The sequence below is a fragment of the Zingiber officinale genome, chromosome 4A (genome assembly GCF_018446385.1).
Source record: "Zingiber officinale cultivar Zhangliang chromosome 4A, Zo_v1.1, whole genome shotgun sequence".
Classification (NCBI taxonomy): Eukaryota; Viridiplantae; Streptophyta; class Magnoliopsida; order Zingiberales; family Zingiberaceae; genus Zingiber; species Zingiber officinale.
Genome location: NC_055992.1, coordinates 5,476,735 through 5,499,701, shown reverse-complemented (window position 1 = coordinate 5,499,701; position 22,967 = coordinate 5,476,735). Strand labels below are relative to the sequence as shown.

At 39.3% G+C, this 22,967-nt stretch overlaps 1 protein-coding gene across 1 annotated transcript; it reads left to right on the top strand.

Moving 5' to 3' along the window:
* Positions 1–19,724: 19,724 nt before the first annotated feature.
* Positions 19,725–20,446, top strand: LOC121973082 (heavy metal-associated isoprenylated plant protein 47-like). The gene is made up of 3 exons (XM_042524672.1): positions 19,725–19,846; positions 19,946–20,021; positions 20,101–20,446. The coding sequence occupies exons 1-3, from the start codon at positions 19,841–19,843 to the stop codon at positions 20,244–20,246; spliced, it is 228 nt and encodes a 75-aa protein (XP_042380606.1). The 5' UTR covers positions 19,725–19,840; the 3' UTR covers positions 20,247–20,446.
* The last annotated feature ends 2,521 nt before the right edge of the window (positions 20,447–22,967 follow it).

The following is a 22,967-nucleotide window of genomic DNA, read 5'->3' as shown; positions in this document are numbered from 1 at the left end:
GCGTCCTCACCTACTCCACTCAGGAGATTTACCTGTTGCCAGTGCGATCCTCCAGATCGACTGGACTTTTGCTCAGCACTCGATGCTTCCGGACTTTCTACTGGACATCCGCTTCCCGGCTAGTCCAGTCTTTCACCTGGTTCGCGACACCAGGACTTTCCACCTAGGGTTACCACCCCCTAGGACTTTTGCCTGAAGACATCGACCTACCAAGACTTTCCGTATAGGGTTACCACCCCCTATGACCTAGAGTTACCACCCCCTAGGGTTTTTTCCCTTTTCCTAACCGCAGCTAGGACTTTCTTGAAATCCTCAAGTAGACTTGTTAGAAAACAAAACACCTTAACTTTGAATCCTTCGCCATTATCAAAATACAAGTTCGATCATCGGATGCTTCTCGCACCAACAATCTCCCCCTTTTTGATTATGGCAACTCAAATTCAAAGTTAAGTAAACAAACGATTAGATAAACATTTTTAACACGGGCAAATCTGCTAAGTATAGATGAATAAAAATGACCAAAGCAAATTTGCTAAAGTAACCTATATACTCCCCCTTAACTATTGCTCCCCCTTAACTATTTTGAATTTTACAATTTGCTACTTAACGATTAGATAAACATTTTTAACACAGGCAAATCTGCTAAGTATAGATGAACAAAAATGACCAAAGCAAATTTGCTAAAGTAACCTATATGCTCCCCCTTAACTATTGCTCCCCCTTAACTATTTTGAATTTTACAATTTGCTACTCTCCCCATTTGCCATATATAAAAAAAAATGGGCAATAATAGACACTTGAATAACATTATAAAACAGTTGGGGAGTGTATCTCTTTGATAGATTTAAAAAGTTAGTGATTATATCTTTCTTACTTAAGAGAAACATTGTTTGTTAGTCTTTGAAAAAAAAATTGTACAAGAATTTACTAAGTTCAACAGGTTAGCTAAGTTCAACAGGGTTTGAATATTTAAGTTTAAATAATATTTAAGGTTCAGGACAAGGTTATTCATTCAAATTCAGTTGGTCCTTAAGTCCAAGCATGAGTCATGTTCACTAGATTGATTTACTAGGTATCAGAGCCCTAAGGATCAAAACATTCTTAACTAGAAAATTGAGTATCCTTTACCAACTGTCTAACCTTTAGTTACTTGCTGACTGCCTATAGGGCAACAATTTTCACATGGTTAGTCAAGTCAAGTTGATTTGGTCCAGTTAGATTTGACTAGAGCTGGATGACTCAACTTGATTAATGTATGTTGCGTATTTAACGCCCAGACTCATATTGATGCACAGATATAAGCATTCTTGAGTCCAGGCTATACCCTATGCATCTCACGCCGTTCTATGTTTTTTAATTACAATCAAGGTATACCTAGGTGCTTGTGAGATGCTCTGGCTTAATTCTAGGGGAACATGATTTCTAGGGGGAAAGCCTAGGCTATTTCAATTTTTTGAACAATCTAGGAAATCGGGAATTTTGAAAATTATTTTTTCTAGAATTTGAAAAATGATAAGTAAATCCAGAATTTTGAAAAATCTAGGAAATTGGAAATTTTGAAAATTATTTTTCCTAAAATTAAAATCACAAGACAACAAAATGAGATAACTACTCTCAAATAAAGCACATAAGTACTCAATAACATGTCCAAACAGTCTAAAGATCCAGGATACAAGTAAAAAAGATGAGTAAGAGAGGCAGATCCAAGAAGTAAATGACATGGCCCAAATATCTAAGAACCAGAATCAAGCCGGTGGGTCGTCAGCTGGAGGATCAGCTAGAGGCTGCTCGGGTGGTGGCTGAGGCTGTCCCTGACGCCGAAGCTCGCCTCGGATAGATGCGAAACCAGCAACCATCTCGGATCGCATAGATCGAAGAAAGCGATGGCTATCTAGTACAGCCCGTCGCGTCTAAGTGGTCTGGACCTCAAGGCGAGTGAGTCTGTCCTCGACAGAGAGTGGTGCTGAAGATGAAGGCCCGACTGAAGTAGAGGGTCCAGCAGAGGTGGAAGGATCTGTGAAAAAATCCTCTGCCAGGAAATCGGGCCACTCCTCATCTACATCTGGTGCGTCCTCGGCCTCTGGAGCACCAGGGGCAGCAGCTGGTGGTGCTCGGCCCTTCCAGGCCAGAATCCCCTCGGCAGTGACCTCTGCCCCTGCTAACCTAAGGCTACGCTGACCGACCTCATCGTAAATGGTAAGTGGGATAAGGACCCCTCTAGTAATGTCTATCCCAGAGCTGGAGAATATCTGGGTCAGGATGTGGCAATAAGGCATATGAACTGCTCCATATGTAACTGTGTTGGATGCAAGGATAATGTTATGAAACATATGGAGGGCTATGTCTATGTCAAGGCGCTGGGTGAGGGCGTACAAGAAGAACGAATGGGATGGTCGCATCATCGAGACGTCTCGAGATGATAAGGGTAGTATACAAGCTGTCAGGACTCTGTATATAGCATAATCCTGAACCCAAAGAAGAGTGGATCTGAACTCTATCAGGCCCAAGGGTCTCTCTGTAGGACCGTTGGGCCGGCTAGAAGGGGGGGTTGAATAGCCCTGAATAAAACACAACCCTTTCTCGAATAATTAAGCTAACACTTGAAAAATAGATTAAGCAAAAAATAAAGCATAAAAACGAGGCACCGGATTTGACTTAGTTACAACCGGGGAGGTTGTTAATCCAAGGAAGATGGTTGCACTAAGAACTCCTTCAGGCGGAGAAGCCTCGTTTACAGCAGTGTAGGCACAAAAAGAAAGAAGCACACAAGTGTTGTTACAATTTCTGAATTGATGAAAAGCTTCTGGACCAAGGCTATATTTATAGCCTTGGTCGGGGCGCCTGGAAGGGTTCCGGGCGCCCTGGGGGGATAAAACTTTATCTCCCAACGTTCAGATCACGTAAATCACGATCTTGGTCAAAATCAGGGTCCGGGCGCCCGGAAGGGTTCTGGGCGCCCCGGAGCCCAAAGTCAACCGCCATTGACTTTTTCATCCGGGACCTCTCCTCTGGTTCAGTCCCGCCTCGGTCCGGTTCTTCTCCTCCTGATCCGCTCACTTGGGTGATCTCTGCCATCCGGAAAAGGGCTCACCCGAACCCAACTTCCGGTCTTCTCGAACGGGCTTCCCTCCGGCTTCTCGTCGCCGCGTGTTTCCTTCTCGTCCGCCAACATACTCATCCGCAGCTCTCTCCCGCGCCGACCTTCTCGCTAGTTGCCTCTTGCTCCCGAGCAATCTTCCGCTCCGACTTCTCCCTCGGAACCACCGCGCTTCCTTCTCGTCCGCCGGTGTACTCTTCCGCAGCACCTCGTCCCTGGACTGCCGTCCCTGCGTCTTCCGCTCGACTACCTGTGTTCCTAAGCTCCTGCGCACTTAGACACAAGGTTAGAAACAAACAGGACCTAACTTAACTTGTTGATCACACCAAAACAACCTTGGGGTTTCAACAATCTCCCTCTTTTTGGTGTGATCAACCCAAGTTAAGCTAGGGTTAAAATAGACATTAAATAACATTAAGTAAATTAACTTAATTTTCAATTTAAGTGCAAAAAGATAGAAAAGATAAAATCAAATTAAATCTATCTACCTCCCCCTAGACTTATACTTTCCCTTCTCCTCCTTTGATCACAAAAAAAATGGGGTTCTAAGAAAAACAATCTAAGGGTTAAAGACTTAGAAAAAGTATTTAAAAAAAAATTCCTAAGTTTTTAAGAGATTTAGAAAAAAATTTCTAAATAATTTAAGCTGAGATTTCTAGTTTCAAGAAAAAATTCTTAACTTAGGAAAAAATAATTTTTGAGAATATTTCTAAGTAAAAAAAAATCCAAAAAAAATTTTGAATTTTAAAAAAAATCTTAACTTACATTTTTAAGTATATATATATATATTTTTAAAAAAAATTGACTTAGGCAAAAAAAAATTTCTAAGCAAGTAAATTTCTAATTTGAAATAAAATATTTTGAATAACCTTTTTCAAGCACTAATTAATTCTTGTATTAATGCTTTATTAGTAAGTTAATTAAACATTTATTTCAATATTTTGGCTTCCAGGTCGTGGCGAGGCACTAGGCCTTCTTGGTTATTGGAGCAACAACCACTTCCTTAGACAAAGCCTCATAAAGAAATTCTTTGTTTAATTTTCTCACTTAAAGCGCTAATTTTAATTTTAAAATTAATTTAAGCATGACTTCGGAACCCAATATAGGTTCCAGCCTACTGGATTAACTAAAAAGTTTTTAGGAACATATTTTCTTGAAATGTTTCTAATTTGTCCAGGGTGATATTTAAAGTACCAATTTAAATTATTAAATCTTCTAACATTGGTTTTAGATGAACATGCATGGTTTCTCAAGTTATCTACTTGCATTTTACAATCATCATTTTCAAGTTTCAATTTTTCATTTTCTAGTTTTAATTTATCTAATTCTTCTAAGGGACAAGACTTAGCTAGAATTACTTTTAAATTTTTATTTTCACTTTCTAATTTGCAGCAATCTTTTGTTAAAAGTTTAACGAACTTAAACATTTTATCGGGAGGAAGAGATCGTACCTGACTTACCTTGTCGATCTCGTTGTCTGTTTCTCCCCCTGAGCTGCTGCTTTCTTCCGACGTGTCTCCCCCTTCATCGATGCTCTCGATGCTCATTTCGGAAGAGCTTGAATCGTAGTCGTCGTCTTGATGACTCGCCATCAGTGCGAGTCCGGAGAAAGCTTCGACTTCCGATTCGGACGATGTATCGTCCCACGTCGCCTTTAGGGCCTTTCGCTTTTGGATAGGCTTCTTACCCTTCTCCTTGTCCTTGTTCTTCAGCTTGGGGCAGTTGTCCTTGACGTGCCCTTCTTCGTCGCAGTGGTAGCAGCGGATCGTTCTTCTCCTCTTTCCCTGCGGATGGTTAGTAGATTTGGATTTACAAAGTTTCTTGAATCTTCTTACCATCATTACCATTTCCTCGTCGTCGAGAGAGGATTCCGATTCTAGTTCGTCTCTCAAGGTTTTGAGGGTGACGTTGTTTTTAGGCTCCTTCATTCCTGCACATCTTGACTCATGCACTTCAAATGTTGAAAAGAATTCTTCTAATGAAATCTTTTCTAAATCTTTAGAAATGTAAAATGCATCTACTAATGATGCCCATTTGGTATTTCTAGGAAAGGAATTTAAAGCATACCTGAGCGAATCTCGGTTACTTACCTTTTCTCCGAGATTCGAAAGACCGATGATAATTTCTTTTATTCTCGAGTGTAGATGCGCGACTGACTCGTCTTCCCCAAGTCGCAGGCTGGTGAGCTGATTGTGAAGCAGATTTCTTCTGGCGAGCTTAGCTTCGGACGTTCCTTCGTGCAGCTCGAGGAACTTCTCCCAAAGTTCCTTTGCAGAGTTGTATTTACTGATCCTGTTGACTTCTTGAGGCGGAAGAACGCTTAGCAGATGGTATTCTGCTTTGCCGTTCGCTACGAAGTCGGCCTGCTCCTTTTTTGTCCATTTATCTATCTCCTTGTCCTCTGGAGCTTGAAAGCCAAGTTTCATTGTTAAAAATAATTCAATATCTATTGTAAGAAATACCTGCATATGTTTTTTCCAAGTGGCGAAATGCCCTTCGAATTTCGGCGGGTGAATGCTTGGTCCGGCCATCTCGTTGCTTCGTTCGGCGGTTAGTCCTCCTGAAGCGCCTTGGCTCTGATACCACTTGTAGGACCGTTGGGCCGGCTAGAAGGGGGGATTGAATAGCCCTGAATAAAACACAACCCTTTCTCGAACAATTAAGCTAACACTTGAAAAATAGATTAAGCAGAAAATAAAGCATAAAAACGAGGCACCGGATTTGACTTGGTTACAACCGGGGAGGTTGTTAATCCAAGGAAAATGGTTGCACTAAGAACTCCTTCAGGCGGAGAAGCCTCGTTTACAGCAGTGTAGGCACAAAAAGAAAGAAGCTAATCAAAGCAGTGGAAGCACACAAGTGTTGTTACAATTTCTGAATTGATGAAAAGCTCCTGGACCAAGGCTATATTTATAGCCTTGGTCGGGACGCCTGGAAGGGTTCCGGGCGCCTTGGGGGGATAAAACTTTATCCCCCAACGTTCAGATCGCGTAAATCGCGATCTTGGTCAAAATCAGGGTCCGGGCACCCGGAAGGGTTTCGGGCGCCCCGGAGGGCTCCGGGCGCCCCGGACTGTTCCAAGCGCCCCGGAGCCCAAAGTCAACCGCCGTTGACTTTTTCATCCGGGACCTCTCCTCTGGTTCAGTCCCGCCTCGGTCCGGTTCTTCTCCTCCGGATCCGCTCACTTGGGTGATCTCTACCATCCGGAAAAGGGCTCACCCGAACCCAACTTCCGGTCTTCTCAAGCGGGCTTCCCTCCGGCTTCTCGTCCCTCGGAATTGCCGTGTGTTTCCTTCTCGTCCGCCAGCGTACTCATCCGCAGTCTTCGTCCCTCGGTCATCGACCTTCTCGCTAGCTGCGTCTCTTGCTCCCCGAGCAATCTTCCGCTCCGGCTTTCGTCCAGTGTACTCTTCCGCAGCACCTCGTCCCTCGGACTGCCGTCCTTCTCGCTAGCTGCGTCTTCCGCTCGACTACCTGTGTTCCTAAGCTCCTGCACACTTAGACACAAGGTTAGAAACAAACAGGACCTAACTTAACTTGTTGATCACACCAAAATAACCTTGGGGTTCCAACACTCTCCTCCCCAAAGAAATGCATGTAGATATCGTCTAATGTAATGTGTGAATAGGGATCACCAAAGGGTAGGGTCCTACTCGGGTAACACAAGAATGTACACTCAGACTCCCTAAGCTCTAGGCTGGTGCGAAGTAGGGAGGGTGTCAGCTGAAGATCAGTACCACCAACTCTGGTGGAATAAGTTCTATCATCAACCTTTTCAAGGTTGTGATAGAACTGGGCACACAGATCTTGGTTGATTGTAGTGGTACAGTCAACCAGTTTATCTAGATGATAGTGATTTATCATCTCGATAGTGGGTTGACAGACTTGGGACAAAAACTCTCGACCAATATATCTAGGTTTAATTGATTCAAAAGTAAACTTAGAGAAATCTATCCTATGCTGTTCCGAGGGGAATCTCGGGTCCATGGAAGGGGCCCTAGCTGGTGTGGTATCCACAATACAACGTTTTCTATTGTTGACATTATACAAGAAAAATTTGCAAAACTATAGAAGAATATAGGAATTAAACGATTAAAGGAGGGTTTAGATTATACCTAGGAGGCATAGCTGGGAATTAAAGGAAAGGAAATAGGTAGAAGGCGCCTTGGTTGAGAAGAATCCGAAGAAATCGCCTTCGGCAGAGCACGAACAGAAACAAAAAAATGCATCTGTTCGTGATAAAAAGAAAGGTTTAAGGCGTCTTAAGGTCTCTATAGGGCGCCCTTAGAGGCGCCTTAAGGAATCCTTAAGGCGCCTTAAGTGGGCGGCGGGAAATTTCCCGTCGCTGCTTGAGGGCGCCTCCTTTTAGATGGAGGCGCCTTCATATGCTACGTGTCCAATGATTTTTTTGGGTTGAATTAATCAACACATTTCTTCCATGATATAGATTAGTTTTGATAAAGATAATTTAAAAATTAGATAGTCTTAAAGTTTAAAAATAATTTTGAAATTTAAGTTCTTAAAATAATTTTGAAATTTAAGTTTAAAATAATTTTGAAATTTAAGTTTTTTAAAATAATTTTGAAGTTTAAGTTTTTAAAATAATTTTGAAATTTAAGTTTTTTAAAATAATTTTGAAATTTAAGTTTTTTAAAATAATTTTGAAATTTAAGTTTTTTAAAATAATTTTGAAATTTAAGTTTTTTTTAAAAAATAATTTTGAAATTTAAGTTTTTTAAAATAATTTTGAAATTTAAGTTTTTTAAAATAATTTTGAAATTTAAGTTTTTTTTAAAATAATTTTGAAATTTAAGTTTTTAAAATAATTTTGAAATTTAAGTTTTTTAAATAATTTTGAAGTTTAAGTTTTTAAAATAATTTTGAAATTTAAGTTTTTAAAATAATTTTGAAATTTAAGTTTTTTTAAAATAATTTTGAAATTTAAGTTTTTTTAAATAATTTTGAAGTTTAAGTTTTTTAAAATAATTTTGAAATTTAAGTTTTTTAAAATAATTTTGAAATTTAAGTTTTTAAAATAATTTTGAAATTTAAGTTTTTTAATATAATTTTAAAATTTAAACTTCTTAGTCATCTCACCCAATCTAGATTGTCAATAAGGGAATCCTATAATTATTGTGAGATGAATTATTGTTGAATTTGAGGGTCTGGTTTAACTTTGTGTTAGATTCAGGTTTAGCTTTGGGTTCAACAAGTAAGCATTCTTTGGATAAACTTCTGGGCTATGGTGAGTCACTCGGAGCTCATTAAAGTAACCATGCCTTCGAGGTTTTTCAAATAGTCCTACCCATTGAACTTAATACTAATCCTTGGTCTAACTTGTTAGGATCCATTTAAGGGTAGCTTCGGTCAGTTCCACTTGGCCAAATGCACCAGGTCGAAGCCATATCTTCCTAGACATGTGATGCACAAGTTTCCCTAACGTACTATCATCCAAAAACTTCACCGGTACTGTGGTTCAAGTTAAACTCAGCCCTTTTTTAAGCTAGCCTTAATTACCCTGCCGGGTAATCTACTCTTGTTTTATCCATTTCGGGTAAATTAGGTTCAGTTACCCTGTCGGGTAGTTCAGTTGGAGGAGCCAGCTAGTTTGGATCCACCATCTATTTTAGAATTTAATTTTGAATTTTTTAACTTTGATTTTGAATTTTGAATATTTTTTAATTTTGAATTTTTAATTTTGATTTTGAATTTTGAATTTTGAATTTTTAATTTCGAATTTTTAATTTTGATTTTGAATTTTTAATTTTTAATTTCAAATTTTTAATTTTGATTTTGAATTTTGAATTTTGAATTTTGAATTTAAATTTTAAGTTTTTAAGATCGTTTTCCTTTTAGCTTTCCCTGGATCATAGCCTCGTTCTGGTCTATCGAGGTAGTGTATTTGATCCTTCGGAACCCAGTATTGGCCAAGTCCAACTTGACTGATTAATTTAGACTTGGGGACCCATGCTTGGACTAATTTACTACCTTGTTTGTTTATTAAGGATAAATAAGATCTATATTTCTTTTTACTTTTATATCCTAGTCCAGTTTTGTTGTAGACGGCTTTTTGTGTTCCAAGAATTAGGTTCAAATTCTTGAATCCCAGAGAAAACCGTTCTAACGTATTTTTTAAATCTTTTACCTGATTTTTCAAACTAGAGTTTTCTTCCTCAAGTTTTTGAACTTGAGTAGAATTTCCAGTTTGAACTTGATCAGGTAAAGAATTAGTGTTTGTCACTTCTTTAAGGATGGCTACTTCCTTTAGAAGTGATTTAATCCTAAGGTTTGATTTAGCTAGTTTGCGAAGTAAGTAATTAACTAAATTATTAAGCCTTGGAATACTTACATTGGAGTCTAGCCCTTCTGAAACGGATGTGGATCCGTGGCTTTGCTCGGACTCGGCTTCTGACTCGCTCTCGATGATCTGGTCCCGGGCCATCAGTGCGAGTAGACTTGTTTGATCAAGTTCATCGTCGTCGTCCTCTGAAGAAGATTCGTCCCAGGTTGCTTTCAGGGCCTTCTTTCTTTGCTTTTTGGCCTCCTTTTGGTTGGGACAGTTGGCTTTGATATGCCCCTTCTGGTTGCACCCATAACAAGTGACTTCGAATTTTACCTTTGAGTTCGGTTGGGCCTCCCTGGACTGAACTGCCTTCTTCAGATCTTTTTTGTTGAAGTCCTTCTTCTTCTTGTAGAGCTTCTTCACTAGGTTCACGAGTTCACTGGTTAGTTCATCCTCTGAATCTTCTAAGTCAGATTCGTCTTCTGATTCCGATTTAATTTTTCGTCGTACTCTTGATTCTCGTGTTCGACTCGTACCTGCAACCAAAGCGATACCCTTCTCAGATGGCTGTGCATTAGTTTGCTCATGAAGTTCAAATTCAGAAAATAACTCGTCTAACTTTAAAGAAGATAAGTCTTTGGAGACCTTGTAGGCATCTACCATTGATGCCCACAATGTACTCCTTGGAAACGAGTTAAAAGCATACCTTATTATGTCTCTATTTTCTACCTTTTGCCCGATTCCATGAAGGGAATTCAGAATATCTTGAATTCGAGCGTGTAATGAACTTGCCGTCTCACCTTCCTGCATTTTTAAATTGTATAGTTTATTAAGTAACAAATCACGCTTACTTACCTTGGTTTCCGAGGTGCCCTCGTGAAGTTCGATCAGTTTCTCCCAAAGCTCCTTCGCGGAGGAGAATGGACCGACTCTATTGAGCTCTTCTTTGGTAAGACCGCACTGGATGGTGCAGGTAGCTTTGGCGTCAGCTTCCACCTTTTTGATGAAGGCTGGCTCCCAGTTCTCATAGGGTGTAGGCTTACCGTCCGTGTCAGTTGGTAGTTGTAGTCCTGTCTTGACGATCATCCAGGTGTCGAACTGGATCTTCAGATATATCTCCATTCGCCCCTTCCAATATCCGAAGTCTTCTCCGGAGAATAGAGGGGGACGAACAGTGCTATATCCTTCTTGTTGGGTCATTTTAGACCTGAGTAAGCAAAAACAAAAAGATCTATTCCAAGACTGTATCTTGGATTAGTAGTGCGGGAGGAAGTAAAAAAAATAACAAGTTCAAGTGGTATTGACCAACTTTGAGCAGAAAATCGATTCGAGAAAAAAAATTAGAATATAGCTATGAGGCTAGATTCTAATCGACTCCAAAAAAAATAAAAATACCACGAGAAAATTGTCTTGAATAGTGGTTGCACTGATTCAAAACGACCCCGCTCTGATACCAATTGTTGGATTGAGACCGCGCTAGAGGGGGGGTGAATAGCGCTCGCGGCTATTTTGTACGTTTATCGGAATCGTGAAACTTATCGGAGTTAAAGCAACGGAATTAGAACAAAGAAACACAAACAGATGGACACAGGGATTTTACTTCGTTCGGAGCCTAAGGCGATTCCTACTCGAAGGCCCGCGATCCTTGATCGCTTCCGGTGGGCAACAACTATAAGCACGATAGAAATTACAAATTACACTGAAGTTATTGAAATAAACTTGTACCGACAACTTAAGAAAGAAGAAGATTAGAGCTCCGGGTCGTCGGAATGTCGCAGCAGCACTTCGGAATGACTTTGTTAGCAGCACGTTGAAGAAGGAAAGCTTAGAACTTGATCTGCTTAAGTGCTGGTCGAAACCCCCTTATAAAGGGTGTTCAAGGCGCCTTGAGGGTTGTTCAAGGCGCCTCCATGCTGCCGAGTCTTCCGCGCGGATTGAACTTGATCTGGTCGAACTTCATCTGCTTAAGGCGCCTTCCAAGGCGCCTTAAACCCCCTTCAAGGCGCCTCCATTGAAGCTCCGCAGCCAGGTCAGCTTTTGCACCCGAGGTGCCTCCAAGCTCCATGGAGGCGCCTCGGACACTGTTCATCCGAGATTAGTCTTTGCACTTTGGTCCCTGCAAGATGCATTAATCCCAAATATACCCTGCAGCACAAAGTTAACACATAAAGCATAATAGAAGTGATAATGATAGTCTCCAGACTATCCGAGCCTGACTTCGGGTTTCCGTCCGGAAACCCTAGGTCGACCCGACGCCTACTGTTCCCTCTACGGGGAACGCGTCCTCACCTACTCCACTCAGGAGATTTACCTGTTGCCAGTGCGATCCTCCAGATCGACTGGACTTTTGCTTAGCACTCGATGCTTCCGGACTTTCTGCTGGACATCCGCTTCCCGACCTGGTTCGCTACACCAGGACTTTCCACCTACGGTTACCACCCCCTAGGACTTTTGCCTGAAGACATCGACCTACCAAGACTTTCCGCATAGGGTTACCACCCCCTATGACCTAGAGTTACCACCCCCTAGGGTTTTTTCCCTTTGCCTAACCGCAGCTAGGACTTTCCTGAAATCCTCAAGTAGACTTGTTAAAAAACAAAACACCTTAACTTTGAATCCTTCGCCATTATCAAAACACAAGTTCGATCGTCGGATGCTTCCCGCACCAACAGTCTTAGCATGAAAAGCCACATGATTTTCATTAATTCTATCATGTCTCCTATTTTTATGGTAAATAGCATTAAAATGATATACGTTAGAACTAGCATGCTTTTTACCATAATTTAAAGGGATAGGCTCAATAAATGATACCTTGGGTTTTACCTTGGAAGCTCCCCCTTGACTCATGCTTCCTCCTTTGACTTTGACCGCTTTCTTCCCCTTAGGACATTGACTCCGATAATGTCCTTTTTGGTTGCAAGAAAAGCACACAATGTGCTCCTTGCTCTTTTTTATTGTGGGGGTGATCTCCTTGGGCTTCTCTTTGCCCTTAAGTGCCACTTGACCCTTTTTCTTGGCCAATTTAGGGCACTTACTCTTGTAGTGTGCATGTTCCCTACACTCAAAGTATATAATATGATTTTTATTTTTAATTGAACTAATTATACCTTCATGTGTAGGGATGACACTCGATCCTCCATTTGATTCTTCATAACTTTTGGAGGTTGCATCATCTTCTTCTCCACTTGACCCGGATGTAGAAGCTTCTCCTTCTCCTTGATCCGGTGTTAACGAAAGTTGCTCCCTCTCAATTCTCGGGGTGGAGGCCTCTTCATCTTCATCCTCTTCATGGAATAAAGAGTATGCTCTCTCTTTGCCCTTCTTGTTGCACTCTGTTGAGGAAGAAGCTTCTTCTTCTCTGATGTTGAGCATCTCTCAACCTCAGTGTCCTTCTCTTTTTGGTCTTGCTCTAATTAGTTGTCCTCTTTGGATTTCTCTTGGTTTAGTGTAGTGGAGGGTTCTTCATGAAACTTGACCAATTTGCTCCACAATTCTTTTGCATCTTCAAATTCTCCAATTTTGCATAGAATTATGTTTGGCAATAAACTAACCAATAATTTGGTTACCTTGTCATTTGTCTCGCACCTTTGGACTTGCTCTTGGCTCCACTTGCTTTTCTTGAGAATTTTGCCTTTGCTATTTGTTGGAGCTTGGAAACCTTCCATTAGAGCAAATCATTGCTCTATGTTCATCATAAGAAAATTTTTTATCCTTGATTTCCAAGAATTGAAGCTCATCATTGTGAATGGTGGAGGCACCCTTTATCGAATCTAAGTCCACCTTGAAGTTGAGCTTTTTGAATTCTTTGACTTTGATGAACTTGCCTCAACTTCTTCACCCTCTAGCCTTGTTGTCCCTTCATGCAATGATTCCGGTAAAGAGCGATCTCGCTTTAATACTAGGGTTGTTTAGTGCTAGATGGGGGGTGAATAGCTCATCGTGCTTTGATTGCTTGCTCCGTGATGATGATTTGCAACGGATAGTCTTCACAACAAGCTCACAATGCTAACAATAAGATTTACTTGGTATCCACCTCAAAAAGAGGTGACTAATACAAGGATCCTCATGTGATACACACTCCACTAATCAAAACACTCCTTCTAAGTAACTACCGAAGCGGAGAAGCCTTGTACAAACTCTCAATACAAGAAGAAAGACAAGGGAAGCAAATACAAGTAAAATCTTACAAGATTTACAACATGAAACCATAACCCTAGCTTCTTCTTCTTGTGTGGAACGCCTCTTGATCTTGGAAGTGCAACAACACTTTGCTCCAAGAAAGCTTCAAGAACTGGCGTGAATCTCTGAGAGTGATTGTTGGAAGTGGAGTGGGAGATCTACGAAGAAAGATGCTCGTCAACGGCTTTATCCTGCATAACGGTCGCCTCCCAATCGATCGGCTGATCGATTGGAGAGGTTGAATCGATCAGCTAATCGATTCAACCTTTTTCTATGTTCTCTGGAAAACGCTTGAATCGATCGACTGATCGATTTAGGCTTTCTTGCGATCGTGCGAGAAAAACCAGCCCCCAATCGATCGGTTGATCGATTGGAGGTGCCCAATCGATCGACTGACGATTGGGAAGCGTTTTGTGCCTGCGACAAAGGCTCCCAATCGATCGACCGATCGATTGGACCGTTGCTTGTCACAGCACAGTGCCAATCGATAGGCTGATCGATTGAACCACTGTTCAATCGATCGATCGATCGATTGATCAATTGATCTCCCCTTGACTTGCTTAAACCAAGTCTAGGGTCCCCAAATCCAACATCTAGTCAACGGTGACCTGTTAGAACCTCATGCTTAGCATCCGGTCAACCTTGACTTGCTAGGACTCATTCACCAAGTATCCAGTCAATCCCTTTGACGCACTTGGACTTTTCTCCTCGTGCCAAGTGTCCAATCAACCTTGACCCACTTAGACTTATCGTCTCATGCCAAGTGTCTGGTCCTCCATAACCCACTTAGATTTCCACCAGATGTCCAGTCACCCTTGACCCATCTGGATTTCCTCGGATCAAGTATTCGGTCAATCCTTTGACCTACTTGGACTTCCCAACACTAGTGTTGGTTGCTACTCGGAAAACATAGAGGTTCCACTGTACAAAAATTTTGTACAAAGATCTGAACCTTTTCCTAGCTACCATGTGTTCTTTTAAATTAAATTTTGGATCGTCTGCGGAACTTAACACGTTTGATCCAAAACTTAATCTATTTGTTCTTTTAGGTTTTGACTTGGATCTCCTGCGGAACTTAACACGTTCGACCCAAATCACCTTAAGTTATTAATTCCATTAAATATTAATTTCCATAATTGGTTCCCAGTACTGACGTGGCGAGGCACACGGCCTTCTTGGATATGGGAGCAACCACCACCGACTAGACAAAACCTTTTATAGAAAGCTAATATTTAATTTCCTAAAATAACTTTAGGTTAACCGAAAAGAACAATCAAATCACAAGGAAAAAAAAACAAAAGAACACAACATCGAAAAACATATTCGAAATTCTAGAATCGTAAGCCTCTTGTATTTGATATTATTTCCATAAATAACTAGTATGATGCGGAAAGAAAAATTACTAGTTATACCTTGTAGAAAAACCTCTTGATCTTCTACCGTATTCCTCTTCTAACTTTGGACGTTGTGTGGGCAACAATCTTCCGAGATGAGAAACCACCAAGCACCTTCTTCTTCTCCTAGCTAGGTTCGGCCAACACAAAGAAGCTTCACCAAGGACGAAGAACAAAACACCAACCAAGCTCCAAGGGATACAAGATTTCTCTCCTTCTTCTTCTTCTTCTCCAAGTAGTATCCGACCACCACAAGAACTCCAAGCAAGAGATAAGTTTCGGCCACCACAAAAGAGGAAGAAAGGAAGAGGATGGCCGGCCACAATAATTTTCTTCAAGGATGAATAATTTCGGCCACCACCAATGCTCCAAGGGATGCTAGAGATGAGACTTGCTTTCTCTCCTTCTTCTCCTTCCTTGATCCGGCCACAAACAAAAGCTCCACCAAGAAGATAGGTTTCGACCAACAAGAGGAGAAGAGAGAAAGGGAAGGGTCGGCCACCACACCAAGGAAAAGAGGGAGAAAAATAATAGAGGTTGTTCCCCATGAAGGCACCCCTACCCCTTCTTTTATATTCCTTGGCTTTGGTAAATAAGGAAATTTATTTATAATAAAATTTTCTTAACTTTCCTTGACAACAATTAATTAAGAAAAAATTAAATAAATTTTCCTAATTAATTGTATGTGGCCGGTCACCTCATGTAGAGCAAATAGGATAATTTTAATCAATAATTAAAACTTCCTTTTTTGTCTTTGGAAATTTAAAAAAATAAAATTTCCTTTTAAAATCCCTTCATGGTTGATAAAAAGAAATTTCTATAATTTTAATTTTCAACATGCGAATAATTTTTCAGAGAGAAAAAATAAAATATCTTTCCAATCTACAAATAAGAAAAGAGATCTAATCTCTTTCTTTTAATCTTTTTGTAGATCTTTTTAAAGAGAGATATTTTAATTTTAATTTTCTGTAATAAATTATATCTTCCACATAATAAAAATAAAAATTAAAATTCTTTTTAATTTAATGGGGGCCGGCCACCTAAGCTTGGGTTCAACCATGAACCAAGGCTTGGCCGACCCTAGCTTGAACCACAAGCTAGCTTGGCCGGCCCCTTTCTCATGGGTATGAAGGTAGGTATAGGTGGGTATAGTACTCTATAAATAAGAGGTTACGATAGGGACCGAGAGGAGGAATTGGTTTTGGTCTCCCGATAAAATTAAGCATCCCGTGTTCGCCCCGAACACACAACTTAATTTTATCAATAATAATTCATTCCACTAGAGAACTATTATTGAACTACCGCACCAATCCCAAATTACATTTTTGTGCTCCTCCTTATTATGAGTGTGTTAGTCTCCCTGTGTTTAAGATAACAAATGTCCATTAATTAAGTAAGTTACTGACAACTCACTTAATTAATATCTAGCTCCAAGAGTAGTACCACTCAACTTCATCGTCATGTCGGACTAAGTCCACCTGCAGGGTTTAACATGACAATCCTTTTGAGCTCCTCTTGGGGACATTCTCAACCTAGTATCTCTAGGACACAATTTCCTTCTATAATCAACAACACACACTATAAGTGATATCATTTCCCAACTTATCGGGCTTATTGATTCATCGAACTAAATCTCACCCATTGACAAATTAAAGAAATAAATATCAAATATATGTGCTTGTTATTATATTAGGATTAAGAGCACACACTTCCATAATAACTGAGGTCTTTGTTTCTTTATAAAGTCAGTATAAAAGAAACGACCTCTAATGGTCCTACTCAATACACTCTAAGTATACTAGTGTAATTATATAGTTAAGATAAACTAATACCTAATTACACTACGACCTTCAAATGGTTTGTTCCTTTCCATCTTGGTCGTGAGCTACTGTTTATAATTTATAAGGTACTGATAACATGATCTTCTGTGTGTGACACCACACACCATGTTATCTACAATATAAATTAATTGAACAACTACATTTATCACAAATGTAGACATTTGACCAATATGATTCTTATTTCTAGATAAATGTTTATACCAAAAGCTAGGCTTTTAGTATACACTCTAACAACTAGGTGTCCGGTCAACCTTGGCCCACCTGGATTTTCACGTGCCTAGCTTCACTCACCAAAACTTACCATCTGCCTGACTTCACTCACTAAGACTTTCATCTAGCTTCACTCATTAGGATTTTCACCTGACTTCACTCATTAGGATTTTCACCTGACTTCACTCACCAGGATTTTCCTCTGTCTGACTTCACTCACCAGGACTTTCGCCTAGCTTCACTCACTAGAATTTTCACCTGGCTTCACACACTAGGATTTTCTTCTGCCTGGCTTCACTCACTAGGACTTTCACACTGTCCGGCTTCACTCACTGGGACTTTTACCTGGCTTCACTCACCAGGACTTCCAACTGCCTAACCTCCAGTTAGGACTTTCCCAATCAAGTATCCAATCAATCTTGACCTATTTGACTCTTCTTCACACCAATCTGGTCAAATCCTGACCAGAGGGGAATTGCATCAGTAATCTCCCCAATTGAATTATTGCACCTACAATCTCCACGTATTGTCAAACATCGAAACCCAAACATCAAGACTCAAGCTTAAGCTAACTCAAGCCTAATCAACCTGGACAACCTTGACCCAGGGGATATTGCACCAACAATCCCGAGCTGCCCCTAGTCATACCCTGGCGGGACAGAAGGTGCTACGCGACAACAAGGTCAGGGAATCGTAACCGTCTGTCAGAGAATAACTGCTGTATGTCAGGGAATATTCCAATAGTCTGCGGTCATCTACGAATGAAACCTTCTTATAGTCCACAAGAGGATGCCACTCATTCTCCATCCCCAGACAGGTCCTGACACCCGATATTCTCTGACATAAGTCAAGTCCCAAAGGTACGCATTGTCATATAAAAAGGGAGGTCCTCTCCCTTGAGTAGGTATGCTCTCTTGCACATTCGCACTTGTCTTCTAATTTTCCTTCTCCTTCGTACATTGTTCTTCTGGTGAAAAAATACCTGATTTGAGCATCGGAGGGCCTGCTCCGGGGACTTTTTCCTTAGTTTCTGGCCTCTAACATTCTGTGTGCTTGTCTGAGTGCACGCAGGGCTCAAGTACTGTCTGACTCAGATTCCGGACAGATCAACATCTAAATAACTTAGAATTACTCCAAACTAAGATTGATATACTTGTCTAAGTCTTCTTAATACATATATACTCTTAAATATTAATATGATACAATATATTGAAAATAGTGATATATATATATATATATATATATATATATATATATATATATATATATATATATATATATATATATATATATGAATAAAAAAAGATAAATTTATAATTAAATTTAACGTGACTTAATAAATAAACTTATTTATAAATTATTTATGAATTTTATTCATGAATATAACACTAAATTTGTTTATCATTGTAATTAGTTATCACATTTACATAAGAATTCTCAATTGCCATACTCTAATTAAAACTTAAGTTGTTATGGTTATTATCGATCCTATAGTGTTCATCCAAATGGTAACTTGTTGGGCATGAGACATTATATAAAATGCTTTTATTTATTTTTTAATTCAAGTATCCATGTCTTACATTAATCCTGAATGTAGCCATGTAATCCCAGTGCTTCAAGTACGAGAGACATTAAAAAAAAAATTATTGTGCAATACAAGAGAAAGTTCTAACATATTTTTAATCTGTCACACTTGAATATTATTTCTCTTGCTTAATTACCATATGACCCTGTCTGTAAAGACGATGAGTTAAAAGATGATTTTGCTATTGGCTCGGTCTTATGGGTCGACTCGGTCTTTACTTCTCCTCTTCCTTGGCAACAAAGGAAAAATTTGTCCGATCGGCCCACATCGTCAATCGATTGAGGACGTCTGTCGGGTTTCAATACTCGGTACTGAGGATGACCTACCTGTCCCGAGTTGAGACACAAAGTCCGACCAAGTGAAACACCCAGTTGGACACCCACGTCCGACCAAGTGGGATGCCCGGTCGGACACCTACGTCCGACCAACCCTGTGGTCAGTTTGGACACCCCCTTATTATTGTTGGTGCCTTTAACCTCTTCTTGATTTTGACCACCACACTAACCGATCTTCCTCATTTTAATCCACTTTTGGGATCCTCCTTTATCACCGTATCACCATTCACATGTGCCAACACACACTTTTAACTAAGTCTCTTAAAGGTTTCTTAAATAAGTGTAAACCAGTCAAACAAGCTTAAACGAGTCGGGAAGTTAACTATTGTCATTACTATTATTGGATTTCATTTCTCTATTTGATAGACTAATATGTTTGCATTAAAGATAAAATAGATATAATGATTTACTTGATATATTAATTATGATTTTATGATATTAGAAGTGAATCGGCTAATAATTAGTATCTGTATAATTAATTACTCTAATAGATTTTTGACTAAATGTATGGCCTCCCTATACAACTATACAAGGACCGCTGCACTCTACAAGAGAAATCAAATCCAGCTAATGATCGAAAGTTAGAAATTATATTTCGCAGACGACAACTTGGTCTTTTCGTTTTGTCATCTACTGCTTTAAGTTTGACCAAAACACCACGTCGGCTGCCATTAGGCTACCGTGACAAGTCAACAGTCGTGACAAGTCAACCTGCTGATCTGTCCAAATTGACTTGGAGTCGCGCGGTACTCGCTGCAACCAGAAGGCGACTGGGTCAGGGAAGGAGGCTAAATAATTGAGCCACTGCTGCCTATGTAAAGCCCCTTCCTTGTGCATTCCTCTCAATAAGCTACCTATTGAGAATTTGAGATCATACATCTTCTCCGACCCACATTCAGATCTCAAAAAGAAGAATATGAAGGTACGCCATACAATTCCCCTTTCCATATTTTAACTTAACAGTCGAGGTTGGTGCTTGAATTAATACCAAAGCACGGCGACGACGCATTTGTCTCTGCAGCAGAAGATGGTGATCAAAGTAGAGATAAGGTCCGACAAATGCCGCACCAAAGCCATGACAGTTGTTGCTTCAGTAGGTAAGTTGCCTGCTAACGTTGACAGTTAAGTTTGTGTGTTTGGCGATATATAAAACTGTAGTGCAATCTTCTTAATCAGTTGGGGTGGTTTCGGTGGGACTGCAAGGGGAGAAGAAGGACGAGCTCGTGCTGGTTGGAGATGGAGTTGATCCTGCTAACTTAACGAGATGTTTGAGGAAAAGAGTTGGTCATGCTGATATTGTTAAGCTGGAGGAAGTGAAATAGCTAGGAGGAAACAGAACCATCAATCAATTGTTCCTTCCAACTTGTGTGTTACGATACGTATGCTTTTGTGGGTCATGGTATTTATTAGGTTCCTTGTTTTTTTTCCTTTTTATGTGTGGAAGTTTAGAATTTTCCTTTGAAATTATTTGATAAATAATGTGTTACGTTTTTTGATGAAATAAAAATATGTTTCATATTAAGAATCTACTGTTGATTCACTGATGATCCATTCCCTTTGCACTGCTGTCTGCGCTTAACGGAGTATTAAAGTAGTAATTTATACAGACAAGTATTAATATTTCTCCTTGGATCCTCTCGTAATCTTAGTCAGCGGGATCTCCGAGGTCGGAGGATGCCGTCCATAGTTGCGTGAAGGAATCAGAAACGGACACGTGACCCATAAAACAGTGAACCAGGTGCTGGCCACGACAAGTCTCTATATACGTGTCTCCTAGATAGGAGACACAGATCCTCGCACCCCTTGCATGCTGCCACGTGAGAATCTCCATTTATTATTATTATTTTATAATTAATACGGTCAGAAAATACGAGCACTTACGAATTAAAAGATGATCTATTTTTTTAATCCATAATTTAGATAGACACCATTTATTTAAAAATAAAATTTATCTAAATTAAAAATACTCATATAATTATTCTCTAATTCGTAATTTATGGACTAAAAATCCCTATTGGGAAAATACTCGTACCTTACGTGTGATTAGGACTCAATTATTATCTTATTTATTTTATTTTATTTATTAATTATTGAAATCAGGAGAAGGAATATCAAAATTCTAATTATCGAATACTATGTAACATTTCGCCGGACAAACGCTGTTTTCCTAACCGACCAAAAGTTCACTCGCCTCCACTTTGCGCACGATGATTGGAATGGTCGTGGGCCCACTCGCCACTACAGAATTTCGTCAGTGAGCAAGGAAGGAAAAGCGAATTTTCAATTTTGCAGGTGTCCAGTCGATTGGACAGGATTTAATCGATCAAAAAATGAATTTTGTCCGGTTAAAAGTGATTCATTTTTTATTATCAAAAAATAAATTTTCTGTAAATCGATCAGATCGGTAAGAACAAGTAATTAAGGAGAAAAAAGAAGGATCAGTCACTAATGGAAAGTTTAGTTGGAAGATTCTAAAAGAAGTCTTGCTCAATATTAACTCTCTCATCAATCCATCTCCTCCTACAGTTGTGTTTGTATAAGTATTGATTTCACATGTCTTCCGAGTTGGTATGTGGTAGGATGCTTGTCACATAAGGTCGCGAGGTCGAAACTCAGGATAATCGGGGTGTAAATCTCCGGTCCTTGTGCAACTCACCCCACCTGTCACATGCTCGCTTAGGATGCTGTGATTTACCTCCCTCGTGATGACCTTGGGTCGGATGCGACGAGGGCGCTGGGGGCGTGCGATTTCGCCTTTTGTCACATGTGTTTGTATAAGTATTTGTTGGTGCTATACCAACTAAATTCTATTTCTCAATCCACTTAATTCTTTGTACCGTCGCTTTTAACTATGTATCTATATTTACCTTCTTCCATATCCGTGAGACCGACTCTAGGAGATCGTTGATGTGACGATTCCACATTTCTTATATAATTATACTCAATTAAATTATATATACTTAATTTCAAATATTTTATATCCAATAAAGTGAATTATATATATATATATATGAGGTTGAACTATCTATTATAAATAGTGCTTAATTTGAAAAAAAAAATATAGAATATATTTTAGTTTAAATCATATTGTATTATAAATAGTGCTTAATTTGATAAAAAAATATAATATATTTTAGTTTAAATCATATTGTATTTAAGAAGAAATATATTTTACTATGGATTTTTTATACTTACATTTTGCCACGTACTTAAAAACAGATGTGCACATGAATAATCTAAATTTAGAAAGAATTATATCTCATTATAGACTTCTTATACGTATATTTTACTATGTACCTAAAAATTATGTGTATATATAATATACTAAATAGTCTAAATTTGAATTTAAATAATGTTGAATTTATGAAAAATTATCTCCTTTTGAACAACTGATCTCTTATTTTATCTCTTATTTTAGACTTTTTATACATATATTTCGTAACAATTCTTCAAAACCTGTGCACTGCAGTTAATTAGGTGATTAGAAAGTTGAAATAAATATTTCTCTAACATAGAACTAACATAAAAATTAAAATTTTGTAGGGAGAGGTTAGGACAATTTGCCCTTAAATTAACCTAATCGAATTTTTTAAATAAATTAATTCGGTTACGCTAGTGGTAAGTGTGGTGGAGGTTGAAAGCACTTTGTTTCGTGTCTCCCATGGCGTCGCTTTGTTGCTCTCTCGTAAGTTTAGATTGCGTGAAAATTTTTTGTTTTGGCTCACGACAAGAGGTAATTTGGAGAACGACTGTTAATCATATCAACGCCAGCACGCAACCGGCACACCGAAAGAAAGCCAACTATTGTAAACTATTAAAAACAATAAGTTTCCTGTAAACTAGATCAACTACTCAAGCTCAATCCATTATAGATTCGCTTGCTTCCCATAATTTTCCAATTCATGTTCTATATATCCAATTAGCCTGTCATATTCCCGTCGAGAAATGAACTGAGCAATTTAATGCAATATGGAGACAATCTTGGCGAGCAAAGAGGAAAAACTCTTGCTTTCGGAAATTGGAAGCAGATCAGAGGACGAGAG